This window comes from Nerophis lumbriciformis, linkage group LG29 (genome assembly GCF_033978685.3).
Source record: "Nerophis lumbriciformis linkage group LG29, RoL_Nlum_v2.1, whole genome shotgun sequence".
Taxonomy (NCBI): domain Eukaryota; kingdom Metazoa; phylum Chordata; class Actinopteri; order Syngnathiformes; family Syngnathidae; genus Nerophis; species Nerophis lumbriciformis.
In genome coordinates, this window is record NC_084576.2 from 6,008,394 (window position 1) to 6,031,099 (window position 22,706).

At 40.2% G+C, this 22,706-nt stretch overlaps 1 protein-coding gene across 1 annotated transcript in view; it reads right to left on the minus strand.

The window, feature by feature from the left end:
- Positions 1–22,706, minus strand: part of eif2ak3 (eukaryotic translation initiation factor 2-alpha kinase 3) — a 101,164-nt gene that overhangs the window by 17,898 nt on the left and 60,560 nt on the right. The window contains exons 3-7 of the mRNA XM_061925144.2: positions 7,172–7,366; positions 6,959–7,089; positions 1,849–2,110; positions 1,619–1,784; positions 1,422–1,547 (exon numbers count right to left, since the gene is read on the minus strand). Of these exons, the coding sequence (XP_061781128.1) occupies positions 1,422–1,547; positions 1,619–1,784; positions 1,849–2,110; positions 6,959–7,089; positions 7,172–7,366 (880 nt within the window). The remainder of the gene's footprint in view (positions 1–1,421; positions 1,548–1,618; positions 1,785–1,848; positions 2,111–6,958; positions 7,090–7,171; positions 7,367–22,706) is intronic.

Consider the following 22,706-nt stretch of genomic DNA (forward strand, 5'->3'; position numbering starts at 1 on the left):
GGGTATTCTTTTTCCAAGCGGATACTGATACAGATAACTTCCTGCCTCTCAAGACCGATACAGTCACACATAAGAGATACGTGTGGACTGCAAGATGACGCCAGTAAATAAAACCAAAACATTAAATGTTCCATTGAGAATAAAGAACATTACACACAGCGCTCAAAAATCTGTCAAAATGTTTTAGTACGACTTTGGTAAGCTATGACGCATCACCGCTTGATGGATTGTCGGAGCATTACGGCTACCGTAGTCAGACGTACTGTGCTTCAACATATGGTATTATTGTGGTGTGTGCATCTTTTAAGAGTCCTATTATCTGGTGCTTTGTTTCGCAATATTATGCAAAACCAACTTTTCTTAACTGCTGATGTGTATTTGGGATCTGCATAAGTCCTGAAAACTTGCGCGCATTCACCATTGTCGTGCGTGCCGATGCCCTAGTCGATAAGCTTCTTGTTGTTGCGGGACATTCATCCTCCGCTGTTGCCATTACTAATATAAAGTAGCATACAGTTCTAACTTACGTATATCTGTCAGTAGACTCGCTATGGAAGCGCTAAAAACTACCGGCGTAGTGGGTTTACTTAATTTCCCCACGGAACTTTAGTTATTAGAGCGTTCCGGTCGGACGGTTTTTCACGAGACACATTTCCGGCGTTGTTGTTGCACTAGTGAGCCACGAATGAGAAGATGCTGCTCCGTTATTGATTTAAGTCAAGTCTGAATGTCATTAAAACAGTTAGCTCCATCTTTTGACACTTCTTCAACTCCCCTCCATGCACGCTACACCGCTACAACAAAAATGACGCGGAGAAGACGCTGTCAAAGGTGAACCACATAAATAAGACCGCCCACAAAACGGCGACTCCTGAAGCGACTGTCAGAAAGCGACTTGAAGATGATCTGTAAAACATAATCTATGCAACATTTGGACCAAATAACCACCATTACATGTTATGTAGACCACAAGGAAGTGTTTTACATTTAGAAAAAAATCCTAAAATAACCCCTTTAATGTGCTTTATTATCCGGGGCGTCTTTTGTATCAAAATAAACCTGAATGGACCCGCTCATCGGCAGTGCGCCTTATAATCCGGTGCGCCCTATGGTCTGAAAAATAAGGTATGTTGTTTTTTTGAATTGAGGTTTATCTGTTTGTGCAAACCTTTCTCGGATCAGCATCTTCAGCAGCAGGCTGTCAAAACACCATTGTAACAATGCTAGTGTTTCGGGTGGCTGATAAGGTTTGATGTGTTGAAGTGTAATGTTTTTTGTTTATTTACAGTGAGCTCAGGGAAAGGTTACAACAGGCCGATTACAAATTTCTTATGGGATTTACAGGTGAAACTAAATAAATAAATCATGCAAAGGTTAATTTGTCCGTTTGAGTAGAACTAGGTCACTGCTTGTCAACTTACGGATAAGAGGCTTCCATTTGACGATGGGAAGCGGAATGATATCTTTCTCAGACCCGATGGCTTTGGAGGGGAACTTTTCAGCGATCCTGACAGAGGACTGGAGGTAGAGTTGTCCCTGGAACATCCCTGAAGAAGCACCACAGCCGCTCGTATGACAGACGACAAGCGCTGGGGATAAACAGCGCGCAATCACCTACCCAGGTAAACGCTGGACGCTGAAGCATCTTTGGATTTGTCCTGATTGTCGTCATCCTCCTCTTCGTCACTCTCTGACTGGTTGCTGTAGGCGGTGTCATCAAACAGACTTATTGGTGTGACTTTCCCTCCTCCCACCAGCCAGGCCGAAGCAATGGGTGTGCAGAACTATAAAATAGGATCCGCATTAGTCTTCAGCGCTCCGTTTTTTCATATTCTACAGTCTGATCACCTGATGCTCCCACACAAGCTGTCCGTCAGACTCTGTGCTGAAGGCCATGACCTTCCAATCAGGAACAGACACTTTGATGACCATGTCCAGGTTGTGGTTTTTCTTGTGCTCCGTCCGCTCCTTTTCTTTGGACTCCTCAATGATAACTCGCTGGTGTCCCCGCCAGGAATCGCCCTTGGCAACTTCTCCCTCCAGGAAGCTGATAGTGGACTTGGCCTGTGGAATCAGCTTCAGCTCAAAGTTTCCAACACTGAAGTTCCACCTGGTGGGACAGCACCGTGATCAGTGGGGGCCCAAGTCCAGTATGGGGGTCATTTGTTAATAAAACAAACATTAAATATGGCCTACTTCACATCATTACAAAGGAGTACTAGGCCCACAATGAAGAGAAAACTCTCACACAATTAACTAGATCCACCCGACGTCCATTGCACCGGTCGCCCGGTGGTCCCCTTCAAGGTTTCTCATTGTATCCCATTGGGTTGAGTTTTTTTCTTGCCCTGATGTGGGATCTGAGCCGAGGATGTCATTGTGGCTTGTGCAGCCCTTTGAGACACTCGTGATTTAGGGCTATATAAATAAACTTTGATTGATTGCCAGCGCCCCCCGCGACCCCGAAGGGAATAAGCGGTAGAAAATGGATGGATGGATGGATGATTGACTTTGAGAAAACAAGAACATAAATATAATGATGGTTTTAGCCTTCATTTGGATATTAAAAAACAATAAAAAAATAAAATGACAAATTAAACAATGGGGGGAAAAATAATCAACAATTTGAATTGCCTTTAATTAACTTTCAAAAATAAACATTAGCCTGGAATTATTTGGGTTATATTTTTTAGCTTGTAGTTGAAAAAACTGTTTAAAAGATATCCATCATTTATTACATTTACAATTTAATAAATAAATCACTGCCTATTCAGTATCATTTAGCATTTGGATGACGAGGAAATATATATCATATCAATATACAAAATAACATTTGAGATGAAATAACAAATTAAATATACTATACTTACTGTACAGTACTGTATTAGTCAACAACTGTAATTTCCAGGCTATATGTCGCTACTTTCTCCTACGATTTGAACCCTGCGGCTTATAAAACGGTACGGCTAATTTATGGATTTTTATTTGCTGATGACCAGAATGCAATAGTTGTCAAAACAAACCAACCCAAAAAAACAAGCAAACACACTGATATGGTGTGTTATTGTTTGTACTATTGTGCCATCTTTTGGACGAGTTCATTCACTGCAGGTAGGGATGTCCCGATCCAGGTTTTTGCACTTCCGATCCGATACCGATATTGTTTTTGCATTTCCGATCCGATACCGATACTGACCGATACCGATACTGGCCTATCCGAGCATGTATTAAAATTTAAAGTTATTTAGCCTACTTAGTTGTCAGAATCATGTTGAAAAGGGTTTTAGTACTCTTGATAACAACTAGCCAGCTGAATTAGGGGAGTTTGAATAATACACAAAGGTTGGTAACAAGAAACTGACATGTTTATTCAAGGATAAACACAAAATAGACAAAATTATACATGACAAACAGAAATGGCATCATTGAACTAGGGCTGGGCGATATGGCCTTTTTTTAATATTGCGATATTTTAAGGCCATATTGCGATACACAATATACAGGTAAAAGCCAGTAAATTAGAATATTTTTAAAAACTTGATTTATTTCAGTAATTGCATTCAAAAGGTGTAACTTGTACATTATATTTATTCATTGCACACAGACTGATGCATTCAAATGTTTATTTCATTTAATTTTGATGATTTAGGGACGGCGTGGCGCAGTGGAAGAATGGCCGTGCGCGACCCGAGGGTCCCTGGTTCAATCCCCACCTAGTACCAACCTCGTCATGTCCGTTGTGTCCTGAGCAAGACACTTCACCCTTGCTCCTGATGGGTGCTGGTTAGCGCCTTGCATGGCAGCTCCCTCCATCAGTGTGTGAATGGGTAAATGTGGAAGTAGTGTCAAAGCGCTTTGAGTACCTTGAAGGTAGAAAAGCGCTATACAAGTACAACCCATTTATCATTTATTAATTTGAAGTGGCAACAAATGAAAATCCAAAATTCCGTGTGTCACAAAATTAGAATATTACTTAAGGCTAATACAAAAAAGGGATTTTTAGAAATGTTGGCCAAACCATCACCCAACCATGCAAATTTTGCATTTCCTTTGGAAATCGAGGTCCCAGAGTCTGGAGGAAGACAGGAGAGGCACAGGATCCACGTTGCCTGAAGTCTAGTGTAAAGTTTCCACCATCAGTGATGGTTTGGGGTGCCATGTCATCTGCTGGTGTCGGTCCACTCTGTTTCCTGAGATCCAGGGTCAACGCAGCCGTCTACCAGCAAGTTTTAGAGCACTTCATGCTTCCTGCTGCTGACCTGCTCTATGGAGATGGAGATTTCAAGTTCCAACAGGACTTGGCGCCTGCACACAGCGCAAAATCTACCCGTGCCTGGTTTACGGACCATGGTATTTCTGTTCTAAATTGGCCCGCCAACTCCCCTGACCTTAGCCCCATAGAAAATCTGTGGGGTATTGTGAAAAGGAAGATGCAGAATGCCAGACCCAAAAACGCAGAAGAGTTGAAGGCCACTATCAGAGCAACCTGGGCTCTCATAACACCTGAGCAGTGCCAGAAACTCATCGACTCCATGCCACGCCGCATTAACGCAGTAATTGAGGCAAAAGGAGCTCCAACCAAGTATTGAGTATTGTACATGCTCATATTTTTCATTTTCATACTTTTCAGTTGGCCAACATTTCTAAAAATCCCTTTTTTGTATTAGCCTTAAGTAATATTCTAATTTTGTGACACACGGAATTTTGGATTTGCATTTGTTGCCACTTCAAATCATCAAAATTAAATGAAATAAACATTTGAATGCATCAGTCTGTGTGCAATGAATAAATATAATGTACAAGTTACACCTTTTGAATGCAATTACTGAAATAAATCAAGTTTTTCAAAATATTCTAATTTACTGGCTTTTACCTGTATATCTGGATATTTTGCCTTAGCCTTTAATGAACACTTGATGCATATAATCACAGCAGTATGATGATTCTATGTGTTTTGATTGATTGATTGAGACTTTTATTAGTAGGTTGCACAGTGAAGTACATATTCCGTACAATTGACCACTAAATAGTAACACCCCAATAAGTTTTTCAACTTGTTTAAGTCGGGGTCCACTTAAATTGATTCATGATACAGATATATACTATCAGATATATACTATCATCATAATACAGTCATCACACAAGATAATCACATTGAATTATTTACATTATTTATAATCCAGGGTGTGGAGGGGGGCGCCGGATGTAAGTGTCAAAAAGACAGCCAAAAGAGTTTGATATGCGAGCACCTTAGAGGGAGCGTTGCTCGCACGGCTGCGCTAGCATCACAGCTAACGTGAGCCATGCTGCTACCTATCTGCTGGGAGAGGACGTATACGTATGTGACGTATGACGTGACAGTATGTGACGTGTGTAAGAAGGTGCGCTTGTCTGTTTGTGAGAGGGAGACACAGGAAAGAGTGAGAAGAGCCTGTCGTGTAATGCCAGCAGCTAAAAGCAACTGCGTGAGATTCCACAGACGTGTGGATGTGTTGTAGGTGTGCTGGAAAAAGCGGAACGGAAATTACGGAGCAGCAGAAAAGTGGAATGTATTATTTAAATCGGTGCGTTGGAAAACACGGACCGGAGGTTTTTTTTAAACTGGATCTGGATCGGCATTTTCCCATGCCTTGCCGATACACAATTTTTGGCAAATATCGGCAGCCGATCCGATCCAAATATCGGATCGGGACATCCCTAACTGCAGGTGCTGCAGTGTCCTTCCATTTCGCCCTTTTAACCGGAAGCAGAATTGCCATTCAGGCTTCTAGCCATCCATAGCGTTTATACCATGTGTGATGTCTGTAGGAGTGTTTTCATGCATAATTGTATGTGCTATCGTAATGTAATGAAGCTAACGCCGTTAGCATGAGTTAATTGCCAACACGTTTACGAGTGTCTGTTAGTATTATTAACTTACAATGGCATTCTTTTTGTATCATTTCAGTTACGTAGATTCAGTAAATTCACCAAGACGTCACCGTGGAGTTACTGAGTCTGTTTAGCTCAGTGATGTCAAAGTCAAGGCCCGCGGGCCGGAATGAATTATCTATGGCCCCCGGGATGGTATTTAATTAGTATTAGAACCAGCCCACAGGCCACTTTGAAGGAAGTTTGTTTTGGTCAGTGAAAATGTTTTTCACTTGAAATTAGTGACAGAGCCATACAAAAATGTTGGATTATTCATTTAATCATTAAATAAAATACAGTACACTGTGTTAGGTCTTGGTTCAATAGGTTATGTGCAATCATTTTAATATGTTTTAATAAACATTGAACCACTTGTAGCAAATTTGTTTTTTGGCCCTCTGATGTATTTGACTTTGACATCCCTCGTTTAGCAGATTGGATAGTTAGCTTCCGCAGGTAGTGGGTCCATGACGGTGACTTCGGTTTAGTGTGATACACCGTTCTACAGGCACCGTTTGGAAACAAGATGTAAGCACAAGTTAACACTTGCAAGGCATTACTGCCTGACGCACCTCCGACAGTGCCATGTGGTGCTGGCTGCAGGGTCATCAGCCGGGAGCCACCTTTCACGGATGTTTCGCTCCTTTAATCCGGAACATCTCTGGGTGGTGGAGCAGCGACAGGGACGTCTCCCTGCCGCCCCCTGCAGCCAGCTGAAGGATCCATACTGTACCCACATTCTAACCCCGGTGTTATTGCTGTTGTGTATATGGAATGAGTCCTCTAGTGGGTGCGCTCTATAGTCCAGGAAATACGGTATATTTAACTGTTTAGCATATATTGACCTACATTGGAATGGTGTTAGCTTGTATTAATGAACACAAATGTGAAAATCAAAGTGGCCCCATGCATCCTTACTGTATAATATTAATATAATCATATTTATTGAACCCATTTAAGCCATCGTCCTGTATGTAGTCCTTGTTCTATGGAAATGGACAAGAATTCATAAATATTTTTCAAAATGAAAACGCAAGCTCAAACTCACTTCTCCATTCCTGAGCGGGGCCTGATGGCCCGGACAGTCTTTTGAGTCCTCTGCAGCAAGAGCACGTCTTCGCCTTCCACCTCGTCTTCGCACCAGCGGCTGCAGCCCACCGCAGAGCAGATGTACCGCAGCTGAGGAACACAGCTGGAGGTTAGTCTACCAAACAAGTGAGGGAAATAGTTCCGAACTTTAAAAAGCCATCAAGGAACTGACCTTGCCGCTGTAGGTCCCCAGACCGTAAGTAGTGAGGGACTTTCCCCCGACCAGGACAGTGTCGTCTCCGATGCGGTACGAGGACTCCAGCAGGGACTCCACGCTGAAAGGCACTGCCTCCATACTCTCCCTGTCACGGTTCCACTGGAACAAGGCGCCATCCAGTGACGGGATGACCATCTTATTGCCAAACACCTGTGGAGACAAACACCTTGTTTTGTCGTAAACACAATTTCTCCATCCTTTATCTGGACCAGAGTGTAAGGGTGTTTGCCTTTATTAGGCGTATTACATGACTTTGTGCACCAATATTGTTATGAGATCAAACTACCATGTCTCAATTTGGAACACTGTGTTCCACATGGAATATTTCCAACAGTACACCTCAATAAGTGTACCGAGCAGGGTTTACCCTAGATTGCCAAAATACCTGTACGGGGTTAGGGGCGTGGTCACCATGACATCATCGTTCAATTTGCTATGATTTTCTTTAAAAAGGCTAAAAAAAAATCCATACATTCAAACACAAATCTGTGTTTTATTCGGTAAATGGTAAATGGGTTGTACTTGTATAGCGCTTTTCTACCTTTTTTAAAAGGAACTCAAAGCGCTTTTGACACTATTTCCACATTCACCCACTGATGGCGGGAGCTGCCATGCATGGCGCTAACCAGGCCCATCAGGAGCAAGGGTGAAGTGTCTTGCTCAAGGACACAACGGACGTGACTAAGATGGTAGACGGTGGGGATTGAACCAGTAACCCTCAGATTGCTGGCACGGCCACTCTCCCAACTTCGCCACGCTGTCCCCCAATATAATAGGTAATTAGTATTAACATGTATTTTTCATGTTATATCCCTTTGCTTTATTTTCAATTGATGCAATGTACTTTGTTGAGAATTTTTCAAGTGTCTACATAATTTAATTGTTTCTGTATTAAAAATGAATCATGCATCTTTTTCTGATGTTATTATTGACTGTACTCGTGCTTAGAGACTTCTGTCCCGAGCTGCAGCGAGCATGACGTCACACTTGCAGTTGGACTTTCTCTCCTTAAAAGTCGCCACTGTCCTCTTAAAGCATCAGTAGAGTGGAAAAACAAGTTGCCTTTACATTGAAGCTATTATTATCTATATCTGATGTATGACACCGAAAGACTTACAAAGTTTGCGAGTAAATAGATATGATCAAAATAGTATCAATCTCACAGAGATTCCCGAGCCATTTTGAGAGATAATGAGCTAGCCAGACACGTGCTCGCGTGACGTAGAGAAGGAACCACAGATCCCTTCCCCACCAACAACAATGAAAATCATGCAGACTATGTGGGAGCTAACAATTACTTTGGAAAAAATTATGAACCAGAACCATATGTTGATAATCCTGAATATAAGTAGGATGAGCTACAAGTTTTAGAAGCTCTGCTAAACAGATCCAGCTTTAGTTAAACACTAAGCATCATGTAGCAGTGTGGCTGAGTGCTTAACAACAACTACAATATAAACAAACGATGACGACTGATAGGACGTCAATATCTTCCCGTTCAAATGAAGAATCAATTTTAATCCAGACGAAGGGTTAAAAAAGTTGCTGCTGACAGTCACGCTGTCTTCAGTTGTGTGTGTTTGTCTCCATCTCCGGGTACAAGCTGAATGTCACAAATGAACAACTTCTAGATTCATGGCTAAATCCTCCTAATATCCAGACGAGAGTCATGATTTATCATTTAGAATAACGTTGACAAGTCAAACGCGATGCAGTGCTTTATAAGTTTCTTTACAGTTTTACGGCAGTTTGCATCCATACATGTTGCGTTACTGTCCTCTTCAGTTTCATTTTATAATTACATTAAAGTCTCTCTTTGAGTCCTTTGCAGCATCAACTATAGTTAGCTCTCGGTTATCAATTATAAAAATAGTTTGTCTGAGTTAACACGAATAATAACAATATTATTAATATTTGGTTAATATTCAGGTCACGAGATGTAAATAGAGTATTGTTTGCGGGTTTTGGATGGTTATTTAAAGACCTTTGTGGGCAAAATAGAGAGCCCCTATGGACTCCATTGTTAGCGGACTTCTTATTTATTTACGACATAGAATGCAAAAAAAAAAAAAAAAAAAAAAAGTGTTCTTGTCTTACAAAGACAGCCAAAAGAGTTTGATATGCGAGCACCTTAGAGGGAGCGTTGCTCGCACGGCTGCGCTAGCATCACAGCTAACGTGAGCCATGCTGCTACCTATCTGCTGGGAGAGGACGTATACGTATGTGACGTATGACGTGACAGTATGTGACGTGTGTAAGAAGGTGCGCTTGTCTGTCTGTGAGAGGGAGACACAGGAAAGAGTGAGAAGAGCCTGTCGTGTAATGCCAGCAGCTAAAAGCAACTGCGTGAGATTCCACAGACGTGTGGATGTGTTGTAGGTGTGCTGGAAAAAGCGGAACGGAAATTACGGAGCAGCAGAAAAGTGGAATGTATTATTTAAATCAGTGCGTTGGAAAACACGGACCGGAGGTTTTTTTTAAACTGGATCTGGATCGGCATTTTCCCATGCCTTGCCGATACGCAATTTTTGGCAAATATCGGCAGCCGATCCGATCCAAATATCGGATCGGGACATCCCTAACTGCAGGTGCTGCAGTGTCCTTCCATTTCGCCCTTTTAACCGGAAGCAGAATTGCCATTCAGGCTTCTAGCCATCCATAGCGTTTATACCATGTGTGATGTCTGTAGGAGTGTTTTCATGCATAATTGTATGTGCTATCGTAATGTAATGAAGCTAACGCCGTTAGCATGAGTTAATTGCCAACACGTTTACGAGTGTCTGTTAGTATTATTAACTTACAATGGCATTCTTTTTGTATCATTTCAGTTACGTAGATTCAGTAAATTCACCAAGACGTCACCGTGGAGTTACTGAGTCTGTTTAGCTCAGTGATGTCAAAGTCAAGGCCCGCGGGCCGGAATGAATTATCTATGGCCCCCGGGATGGTATTTAATTAGTATTAGAACCAGCCCACAGGCCACTTTGAAGGAAGTTTGTTTTGGTCAGTGAGTCTGTTGAAAATGTTTTTCACTTGAAATTAGTGACAGAGCCATACAAAAATGTTGGATTATTCATTTAATCATTAAATAAAATACAGTACACTGTGTTAGGTCTTGGTTCAATAGGTTATGTGCAATCATTTTAATATGTTTTAATAAACATTGAACCATTTGTAGCAAATTTGTTTTTCGGCCCTCTGATGTATTTGACTTTGACATCCCTCGTTTAGCAGATTGGATAGTTAGCTTCCGCAGGTAGTGGGTCCATGACGGTGACTTCGGTTTAGTGTGATACACCGTTCTACAGGCATTTTGATTGATGGCACATCTCTTTCTAATGTTTGCGAATTTCCAGTATGACTGACCTGATAATATGGTCAGAGTGCAGAAGCGTAATACAGTGACGTCAATCTCCGGAAGTAGCCGAAGATATTTGGAGCGAAATGTTCAAAATGGCTGACAGAATTTGTGGCATTTTGTGATGCTTAAACGTTAATTTCACATACTTTGCGGATTCTAAATACAATTGGATATGGTTTAATGGATACGATGAAACACAATTAAGCATATTAAGTCAACTTGTTTTCCCACTCTATTTGTACCTTCACATTTTTGTAGATCAATGTCTACGTCTACATCCCAGACATGCTGACTATGCTCAAGTCAATCACGTGTATTGTTTTGTCTTTTTTTCGGCAGCCAAATATTCAGTGCATCATTAGTGCGCAAATAATAGGCTATATTTATCCATTCATACTGTAAAGACCTGCTGGTGGTAATGTTTTATATTTGTGTGGTTTCGATTTGTTAGTTTTTACCCATGATCTCAATCACACCGTCCGTGCCTGAAAGTGGATTGGCGGAGAATGAGGAAGTGTTGGTGTGTGTCCAGAGAAGCACAGAGACCAAAGTGTGTGCACGGTAAGTAAACCTGTTGGAATTGGGCCGGTTGTTATCATAAAATTGGCAATAAATGTTAAACATAGCGTCAGACTTTGTGGGATTTATTTTGGAGGCTACAATACAAATACTTTAATTAAGTTTCACGTAACTTTTTTTTCAAACTATAATTTTGCTGTGGCGGTGTGCTACTGTCAGTTACATTACTGCGTGTGTACACAGTGCAATTAGTTGAGTTTGACTTTATTTTGTACATCCCTATAAAAGGTAACACTGATCACATCTCGTGCTCACAATTACACAACATGTCAAGAAAGGAGTAGGAAGAAGCAGAGCTTTTATAATCCTACCTCTTCTACATATCACAACAATCAAAAATGTAATCATACGAGAAGTTGGGTGCTTCCGTACGACGGCTACACAATAAATCAACATCAAAGTTTTAATTTGTGCGATAAATAACCGCAAGACGCTGAGTTTTTTTTCCCCCCCTCCACTGTCACCGGCATTTGAGTGACAGACATGTTCGCCAAATAGAATTTTTGAGCCTCACGTTTTTCGTCTCTCGCTTCAAACAAGGACAAAGACGTCTCACTCTGTGCATCGCGCTCAGGTACATATTTAACAATAGAATTAACTGGACAAAGCGAGCCCTTTTTTCAGTCATTCACAATCCTTGTGTCGGTGGGCAGAGAGCCACTCAGCGAGACAGCACAGTCGACTCGCCAGTGAGAAGTTCTGCAAAGTAACAAGAATTAGGAGGAAAAACATATGATTACAAAGCCAAATGTCCCGTTGTGGTGACATTTCAGCTTTATATTGGATGGGCAATATGAGCCCATCAACACGGACGAACGAGCGAGAACGCCGTTTTCACGTGACGACAAACAAAAAGACTGGGAAAACTGGGAGCTGGGAAAAAAATGCACTTGTTTAAGTAAAAGTTTTGCTTGCAGAAATGAGTCCATTTTATAAGTTATTTACCTTCCAATGACAGTACAATGTTAAACAATTCTACAGTAATGAGAAATAAAAGTACATATCTTTTTAAATGGTTACTTGCATTAATATGTATTATGATTACATTACTTGACAAACTGTATACTTTTTATTGATTAATTCTTCAGTTCAAGAGCATGATGATGACAAGTTTTGAATTAAGCCAATTATTTTTGGAAGTAAATGGTTGCATATTGTTCTAATGTGTGGCACCTTGAGACCAGAATATGTTGAATAACAGTCTAAAAATAAAATGTCTTCCTTCCCTTGTTATTTTCACAATTTTATGCATTTTTATGTATAAAATATAAAAATCGCACATAGGTTTTTGTCTCAAAATTTGCCCACCCAAGCATCAAGTAGGCATTGTACACAGTATACTTACTGAAGTGTACCGGCAGAAGTATTCCACTTGAAACACCGCCTCAGTGAATTAAGATACAACATTGATCTCATAACACAAATACTACTATTTATGCCACATAGACAAATGGAAGGGCAAACAATATTGTTTATGACCTTATCTTGCAGCAAAAATGTGTCAAGTTAAAAACAAGCGCACACGTGCCACACTAGAAACCACTCTATAGCACACATCCGCCACAAGTAAATGCTGTGCACTCAGTTACACAAAGTAAAAGCCTCTGTCGTTGACCTGCATGCAATGGAGGACACGCTCTGCATGTGTGTGTGTGTTTCAGGAGGGTAGACAGGATGACACCGTTGCTAAAAATGTACCCTAATCCTCAACAGATCAACGTAAGTAACAAGAATCCATCCATCCATCCATTTTCTACCGCTTATTCCCTTTTGGGGTCGCGGGGGGCGCTGGAGCCTATCTCAGCTACAATCGGGCGGAAGGCGGGGTACACCCTGGACAAGTCGCCACCTCATCGCAGGGCCAACACAGATAGACAGACAACATTCACACTCACATCCACACACTAGGGCCAATTTAGTGTTGCCAATCAACCTATCCCCAGGTGCATGTCTTTGGAGGTGGGAGGAAGCCGGAGTACCCGGAGGGAACCCACGCAGTCACGGGGAGGACATGCAAACTCCACACAGAAAGATCCCGAGCCCGGGATTGAACCCAAGACTACTCAGGACCTTCGTATTGTGAGGCAGATGCACTAACCCCTCTGCCACCGTGAATAAAAGCACGTTTCACCACAATTATCAGACTAACTGGTGACATAAAAGAGCACTGAATCATTTCTGGTGTTTCTAGTGCGCCTGGGATCTTTTCAACCAAGACTTCTTTTTACTTTGGGACAGCTGGCACTTTGAAAAAGAGTGAGAGTAAAAGATTTATGGCGGATCCAAAGTGCCAGAAGGTCGATTTAGAGGAGAGCGCAGCTCCGGGCAGAGGTGATGTCATCTCCTCGGACGGAGGCGGCTTGAGACGATAAGATTTAGTAAGCTAATGAAGAGGGTGTTAAAGAAGAGAGCGGCTTGTTCAGATCACACATGGTGCCATGGGAGGCTGGATGGGGCCGCGGGTGAGTCATCCCGCCACTGTTGCCTTAATCCTTGTATCTGATCCAGAAGTGTGTTTGACCTGGATTGTCTCCACATGCGTGTCCGTCACAAAGAAAAAAAATGAAATTGTTTCAAATTGTTCAGTCCTTGTATACACAAAAGCAGAAAAGGCAAAACAATACAACACCAACAGGCAGGGGCTGAAGCTCAGAGATAAACGCCGTCACCCTGAAACAGATTGTATTCACTTGACGTTACGTCTTGCTCATTAAATAGGCGAGACTCGAAGTGGTGGGCCGGCAAGCGTCTGTTGTCATAGCGTACGGGCGGCATTATGCCTTTCTCAAAGAAAAATGCTTTGTTTTACGGAATAGAGTTTGCAGCGATCACGTTTGTTCGATATACTTTTGACATTTCCAATTTAAGCATTATCTTGATATTATTTGTATCTTATCTTCTTTCAAAGTTCTTGAAACGCATTTTGCGATGAATGTTTCGTAAAGCACCAACTCTACGAGTCTAACTAAAAGAAATTAAATATGAGCAAAATCTTAAAGAGTCAAATTTTTTACCAAAGGCAACAATCACAAATGAAGCTTTCAGCACATACACAACAATCAGTTGTATTTTGATAAACAGGGAAAAACATGTGTACTCGTAAGGGCACAACAAAAACATGGCTGAAAATGCAAAGTTAAATCATGAAATGCAACCTTACCTGAGCAAAAAGGAAGCATGATTTAACCGGGAGAGTCTTGACGCCAATGTCCTTAACCTAGCCACACACAAAGAAGTTGTAGACCTCCATGCTTTTCCAAGTTTTGTGTAGAATGATGTTAAAAGCAGCAGATTCAACATGTCTGGCAACGCCACCGACTGTTAATCCCTTGGGATGACTCAGCAAAATATTTATTTTGATAAAGTATAGGGATGGATTCCATTGCATAATTTGTATTTGATGCTTTTATTGGTAATATCTAAGCCCCTTGTGTAGGCAGACAGTTCGTACTCTGTTTGCTGCACAGTAGCCATGGTGGCCCACCACTTTATTTACTATCGTTCAAAATCACGTGACCAAATACAACCTATGCACTCAAGTAAAGTAACAACGATTTGTTGACGTTGTCAAAAAGCATGATTATTGTCGATAAGTGGAGGACGTCATCGCTTGTGTTTTTCCGTACAGAATCGAACAGGCGTGAAAACTAAACACACCAAAAACACGACTTGCTCAATTTGAAAAGCAGACCTTGCTTTTAAGGCTGAGAAGGCATGTCGAACACCAAGATAGTTAGCTTGTTGTCTAGCTAGCTAACAACTAAGACACAGAGTTGTACACACAATAGCTTTAACTAGCATTTTAGCCATTGTCCTCCAACTAAACTTTGTATACCTGTGAGCAGCTTTCTAGACACATGATCATCACAAAATATATTTTCTTTGTGAGAAGATAGATTTGGTGTTTTGATGTTTGCTATTGCTGCTATTTTGTTTACATCAACTATTTTTAATCAATCAACTATTTTTAAAGGCCTACTGAAACCCACTACTACCGACCACGCAGTCTGATAGTTTATATATCAATGATGAAATCTTAACATTGCAACACATGCCAATACGGCCGGGTTAGCTTACTAAAGTGCAATTTTAAATTTCGCGCAAAATATCCTGCTGAAAACGATGACGCCTGCGCGTGACGTCACGGATTGTAGAGGACATTTTGGGACAGCATGGTGGCCAGCTATTAAGTCGTCTGTTTTCATCGCAAAATTCCACAGTATTCTGGACATCTGTGTTGGTGAATCGTTTGCAATTTGTTCAATGAACAATGGAGACAGCAAAGAAGAAAGCTGTAGGTGGGAAGCGGTGTATTGCGGCAGGTGTTGTGCCGGATAACGCACCCCCGCCGTAGAATGCACCCCCTGACTGTTGTGCCGGATAACACAGCCGGTGTTTCATTGTTTACATTCCCGGAAGATGACAGTCAAGCTTTACCATTGGCCTGTGGAGAACTGCGACAACAGAGACTCTTACCAGGAGGACTTTGAGTTGGATGCGCAGACGCGGTACCGTGAGTACGCATGCAGCTGCGGTTTCTAAACATTTGATCGCTTGCTCGTACGTGCGTGCCGCTATGTGCATGTCACGTACGTAACTTTGGGGACTTCGGAGAAATATATGTGCTGTATGAACTTTGGGGAGGTGAACGGTACTTTGGGCTGTGGGATTGAGTGTGTTGTGCAGGTGTTGCAGTTGTATTGGCGGGTTATAGAGACGGGAAGGGGGAGGTGCTTGTTATGCGGGATTAATTTGTGGCATATTAAATATAAGCCTGGTTGTGTTGTGGCTAATAGAGTATGTCTTGTGTTTATTTACTGTTTTAGTCATTCCCAGCTGAATATCAGGTACTACCCGCCTCTCACAGCATCTTCCCTATCTGAATCGCTCCCAATGCCCTCTAGTCCTTCACTCTCACTTTCCTCATCCACAAATCTTTCATCCTCGCTCAAATTAATGGGGAAATCGTCGCTTTCTCGGTCCGAATCGCTCTCACTGCTGGTGGCCATTATTGTAAACAATGTGCGGATGTGAGGAGCTCCACAACCTATGACGTCACGCTACTCGTCTCTGCTACTTCCGGTACAGGCAAGGCTTTTTTTATCAGCAACCAAAAGTTGCGAACTTTATCGTCGATGTTCTCTACTAAATCCTTTCAGCAAAAATATGGCAATATCGCGAAATGATCAAGTATGACACATAGAATGGACCTGCTATCCCCGTTTAAATAAGAAAATCGCATTTCAGTAGGCCTTTATTATTCAACACTCTGCCTACCCTTGCTTATAAATGACAACAAGGCTTTACTGTCAGAAATACACATAGAGCTACAGTTATATTTCTCCAAGGTTTTTTCATTTGGTCAAAAGTTTAAATAGTCAATACTTTTGTAAGAGCCTAATTATCAACAATTTTCAATTTTTCCTAAAAATATATTTCAAGCTAAATTAGACCCACTGAAAAAGAGTCATAATGTGATTGGTCAACCAATCGCTAAGCAGGTCGATGACTTGTCGACTATCAAAATAGTAATTAGCCCCAAAGTAAAGTAATGATTCTTGTTGAGAATACAAGAGTATTTCAACTCCTCAGTCCAAGTTATTGATGTGCTAACTTCACCAGCCTGGGGAACTTCACACTTTATATTCAACTTCCAGCACATTCTGAAATTCTTCCTCTGATCAATGGTGTAGGAATATATTATCTTTGACCCCCTCCCCCATGTCCCTTTGATGCCTTTGTACTCAGTCTCTATTGTATATGAACGCTCTTTGTTTCACTGACTGCTCAGTAGGGGTTTCAAATGCTTTACCTTGTGCAATAACAACATATTCAATTGTCACACGGCAAGTGTAAGTATATTTGATCTCATACATTAGTAAACAAAATGAGTCCTTAATTCCTGGCCGCCACAATGAGTAGGAGAGCTTAATGATAATGTGATGTTAGTAACTGTTTCATTGTATCCTTGCCTAGGGGAATGTATATTATATCAGTGTGTGCTATTGTGGACAATTCAAACAGTCAAACAGGGTCAGCTGAGTGTGGACCAAAAGCCTTCTCTTTAAAAAGGGAAACTGTACTTTTTTGACACTTTGACAGCCAATTTATACCCGGAATTTGGTGAGAACAACACGAAAAGACGCTTGGTTCCACCCCCCTTTTCTTCGTGAGGATTATGAGTCATTCTTCATCTAAATGGGAAAATATGAACAACCCAGCAGTCGGCATCCTAATGACAACGGACATTGTACAGTAAGTGTTGTTACATTGTGTTTGCTGGCTCTCATAAAGTCTGCAGTGAGTAGAAATCGGTGATGTTGGAAAAAAAAAAAGTGAATGTTGGGATGCGTTTTTGAGATTAATCAAATTATCCAAATATTTAAATATAAAATATTATAAATGTTACTACATGACATATATACTTATATCATGTATATAAAACCTTAATGGAGGTGTTTGGATGTTTTTTAAGTGCTTTATATTTACTACATTACATACAGTATATACTTACATCATGTATATAAAACCATAATGAAGGTGTTTAAGCGCTTTATAGGCAGACTAGAGCAACTCCTATAGGATCCATTGTAAGTGAACTTTTGATTACATTTATTTCATATTTAGAATGCATTAAAAAAAAAACATGTGTTTTTGTCTTACATAAGGATTGTGAATGATAGGCAAAATTTAAAAAAAAATGCAGTTCCCCTTTAAAGGTAGCACGTAAATAAATAAATAACGAGTTAAATTGGAGCAAGAAAATTGACTTTCTGCTAAAAATATCACCCGTTTGGCCTTCTCTATTTCCTCCGCCCAGCGCAGGAAGACTTATTGCTTGCTGGCTAAGGTGCAATCAATCCTGACTGACAGTGTGGCGAGCCATCACATTTCCTCTTTCATTCATTTGCACTGTGCAAGTGAGCGATGACATCATCTCTGGTCAGAAGCATTACCTCACTTGCCCCTAATCGCACCAAGCCCCCCCCTCCTCATCTCTTTACGCTCGCCGGCGTGACTCACGCTGCTTTGACCTCTCAAAACGCACATAAACAAGTACACAAGTGAATCCTGCTTGGGTTTCTGCAGACAAAGCGGTTTGTGCACCAACAACAAAAAAAAGAAGACACATGCAGCAGGTGACTGGCTGCCTCCTCCCACGGCGTGTCGAGGGCCAGCCAATGGCACGGCGGCAGACCCCTCCCCGCCAAGACTCTAATCACCGAGCAGACTCCCTGCGCACCACAACACCATCACACGGCTAGCAGGTGTGCAACATGCCACCAGGGCAGGGGTAGCAGAGCCAGGTTAAAAAAAATGGCTTGAAAACCACCCACACACACTCCGGGGATCATAACAAGTGACGTCACATCAGGTTCATAACTGACAAGCATCCTTCCTTACGCATCACACCAGGTTCATAACTGACAAGCATCCTTCCTTACTGCCAAATGAAAACAAACAGGTGAAAAACAGAAGACACACAAACACAACAAGGCGACTGGCTAAGAAAGGACAGAACTGTCACGCCGTTTCCAGGATGACTGACCTCGATAAGTTGAACACACTCCGTTTCTCTTAGCTTTCAAAACATTTCCCTCCCATACGAAATAGAGAAACAAAACAGTACAATTCAGATTTGGAAGCAATGTTTCACCTAAAAAGAATATGTAATAAGAAACAATTTGTGCAGGGTCTAAAAACGATCTCACTCCAAGTTTTTTTATTACCGATTATAGTAGTCAAGTAGGCCGATAAGCCATATTTGGACCCGACATTCATTTGCAGTAAAATGTAGCTAAACATGGATAATATATGTCAGTAAATAGCAGGACAAGTCTTTAAGTTGTTGTTTTAACATTAGTTTTGAGGAAATGTCGGTCCAGTAGCGACATCAACTTTTATGTGGCACTAATGTTGTGGTTAATTTAGCAGCAAAAAACATCTAACACCTTTATTACGTGTGTCGAAGAGAAGTACTAACATTTGCATTTCAAAATATGGGAAATTTTCAGAAAATTGGTATAAAAAAAAAAAACGGGGCGGGGGATTTTTCTACATCACAATAACTTGGAAGCTAATCAATGTTTTAGCAGTTTATGGATTTAATACGTTGTCAAGTTTTCTCATGAGGAACCATGATATATTGGTTGGTTAAAGTTTATTTCGAACATGTACACACAGGGCCGGCCCGTGGCATAGGCCGTATAGGCAAATGCTAAGGGCGCCGTCCATCAGGGGGCGCCACGCCAGTGCCACAAATGTTGGAGAAAAAAAAAAAAAAAGAAAAAAAAGTTGTTACTATTATTTCTAAATACAAAAAATAATCTCACGTTAATTAAAATGCAAAGTAAAGCCTATTTAATAGAAATATTATTTGTTAGAACATTACGCCCCCCCTCCTCCCCCCGCACGGTGCGCCCCCTCCCTTCCCGTATCATGACTCTTTTTGGACGTCACCACATCAAAAAACCAACACAAGATGTCAAAACGGCCAAAACTGTCAGGTGCCCAGGGAAGAAAAAAGAGAAAAGAAGAGGAGAAACGAGAAAAGACAGGAGGTAGCAGGTAGGTAACGTTAGCCTACATGAAATTATTTGTCTGTTACAGAATGTGATAGTAGCCTGGCTTTTTAGCATTAAGCTAATGTTACATGATTCGGCAATTGCTAATCAATAAATAGCTAGTTCTGTTTTAACGTCGGGTTAATATTGTGGAGGGGGCTAAATTGTTATGGAAAATAATAATGTAACGTTAGGTAATTACAGTACTCCCACCTTACATTCCTCAGGGACATTTGTATTAGATCTTTTAAGCAGGTGTTTTTTGTTTACATTATTGCCTTCTGGTTAGCTAATGTTTGCCCTACAGGTAATAGTCACTTTTCCACCCCTTTATATATTAGGTATAGTTGTAAGTAAAAAAAAAGGTCAAAGACAAAGCTATTCGGGTTCTTGTGAGTATATACACTTCACTGCCGATGTGGGGGGGCGCCACCTAAAATCTTGCCTAGGGCGCCAGATTGGTTAGGGCCGGGCCTGTGTACACAGTTTCAATATTATACGTCACATAACATAATTCCCATTTCTCTTTACAACATGTCCGAAAAGGAATAGGAAGAAGCAAAGCTTATTTACCCCTTTTCCACTTCATAGCCGTTACTAACACATATGTTCACTTCTTGTTCTCAATTTGTAACACAATTTACATCAATGATTTCTAAATGGTATGATTGATATGAAATAAATGATTTATAAATATAGCAAACATTTAAATACAAGTAATTATGGGATGCTTCATGTAGCCTGTAAGTGCAGGGTTTCCCTTTAATGTAACTAACTGATCGTTGCGCACCACCACAGCAAAATCATAGCCGCCACACTTTGAATGTAAGGTTTTTTTGACATCAAAACAAATTAAATTAATACAATTAAATTGTATTGTAGTCTCCAGAAAAAGTCACACAGTCAGACACTATTTTTATCTTTTATTGCTAAAGGTAAAAATATAAATATACCTTATGCTGACAACCAGCCCAATTTCAATAGGTTTTACCCCCCGTAAAAACACGTTTGTCTCTGTGCTTCCCCAGACACTAGGGGTGTAACGGTACACAAAGATTTCGGTTCGGTACGTACCTCGGTTTGGGGTCACGGTTTGGTTCATTTTCGGTACAGTAAGAAAACAACAAAATATACATTTTTTGGTTATTTATTTACCAAATTTGTAAACAATGGCTTTATCCTTTTAACATTGGGAACACGTTAATCAACATTAAACTGCCTCAAGTTGTTGCTCAGATTAAATAAAATGACAAAACTTTTCTTCTACATATAAAAAGTGCAACATTAAACAGTTTCAAGTCAACTCCTCATGCTTAATTTATTACAGCATTTGGGAAGCCTGTAGTTGATTTTTATTATGTAAATGTTATAGCAGGGACCCTGCCTTTCAAAACTCGGCTGCTACATTACTAATGATTAATGTAACTATAGCTGAAAAAATAGTACAATAGCAATAGGAGAGACTATTCATCCCTGAACACCATGGAGTTCATGTAGGCTTAATGATGCAGTTACATTATTATATCAACTATCTGAGACAGAAACTCTTCATTTAACACAATGTCCTTTTTTGCTGCTTCAACACAGCTCAATCAACACAGAAAAAGGTAAAGTGAAATAACAGACAGGGCTTTGCTGTCCGTCACACACACACACACACACACAGCAAGCCCACATAGAATGAAAAGTTACATACTGTATATATTCTAGTGAAGCATACGATTGCATATTTAATACACACAAAATCCAAGATGAATTTAAACTACGGTAAATATTGGAAAAATAAAACAAATTATCTGTCCCTGCTTCTTAAAATATCCTGCCACAAATCATTAAAATAATTTTTTACATATATATTGCAACTATACTTGATTTTAAAGAAAGTTTGGCAGCCGAAAAAAAGACTATGATCACCGAAAACAGCAGACATCTAGGGCCAGAAGTAGAGTCTCTAAACACGGATACATTTTATAATAACACCAGAAAGAGATGGTAGATTTGTTGCTAGTCTTTTTTGAATAAAGTCACTAAATATCTCCAGATACTTAACAAAGTACTTTGTACAATAAGCAGCAAAAATTGAAATCCTGGCAAAACAATATGTAAAATATATGGTAATACTAATAAATAAAAACACAGATTTGGTTTAAACATGTTTAAATTTTTTGAGCCTTTTTAAAGAAAATCTTACCATCATACCAAATGTATGTTATTTATTTATTGTACCACCAAAACTCAACCCTAAATATAGTTTAATAAATTGATACAAATTAGTAACGAATAAACCACAACAAGTAAAATGATAATAGTAATAACAATAAATCTAATTAACAGCAATATAATTTTTAAAAAAAAACAGTTTTTCTCCATTTTAATAGTTTTTAATTCCTTTTTTTACCTTTTACACTTATTTTACCACCATAGTGTCTGCTATTTCTATAAATAAAAATAAAATGTTAATTAAATGCAAACATCCTCACATTCATTAATTTTTTCCCTGTATTTAACCAGGCAAAAACTCATTAAGATTGTTTTTACAAGAACAGGTTTCATCAATACATAGAACAACAAAAAACACACTATAGTTAAAATCTCAACTTACTTACAGCATAAACATAAATACAGGTAAAAAAATTAAATGATTCAATTAAAACAAATTTAAAAACAAGTACAGAGCCCAATATAAACAGCTTCTCGGTCTTTTAAAATGGCCTGAAATTCCCCCAAAGGGATCAGGTTCAGGTAGCCTCAGATCCTTTTGTAATTCATTCCATGACCAAGGAGCAGCAAATCTGAAGGGTTTTTTTTTTTTTACCAAGACTTGTGTCACAACAATTATTGGTGCGATTCATCTTTGGACATTTTTGACCAGTATTTTCGGTCAAAGCTAAATCATTTTGTATATGTATCAAATAAGTACATTATGCTTGTGCATAATTTAAAAAGGGGAACCGGAGGGTGTGTTCTAACTATCGTGGGATCACAC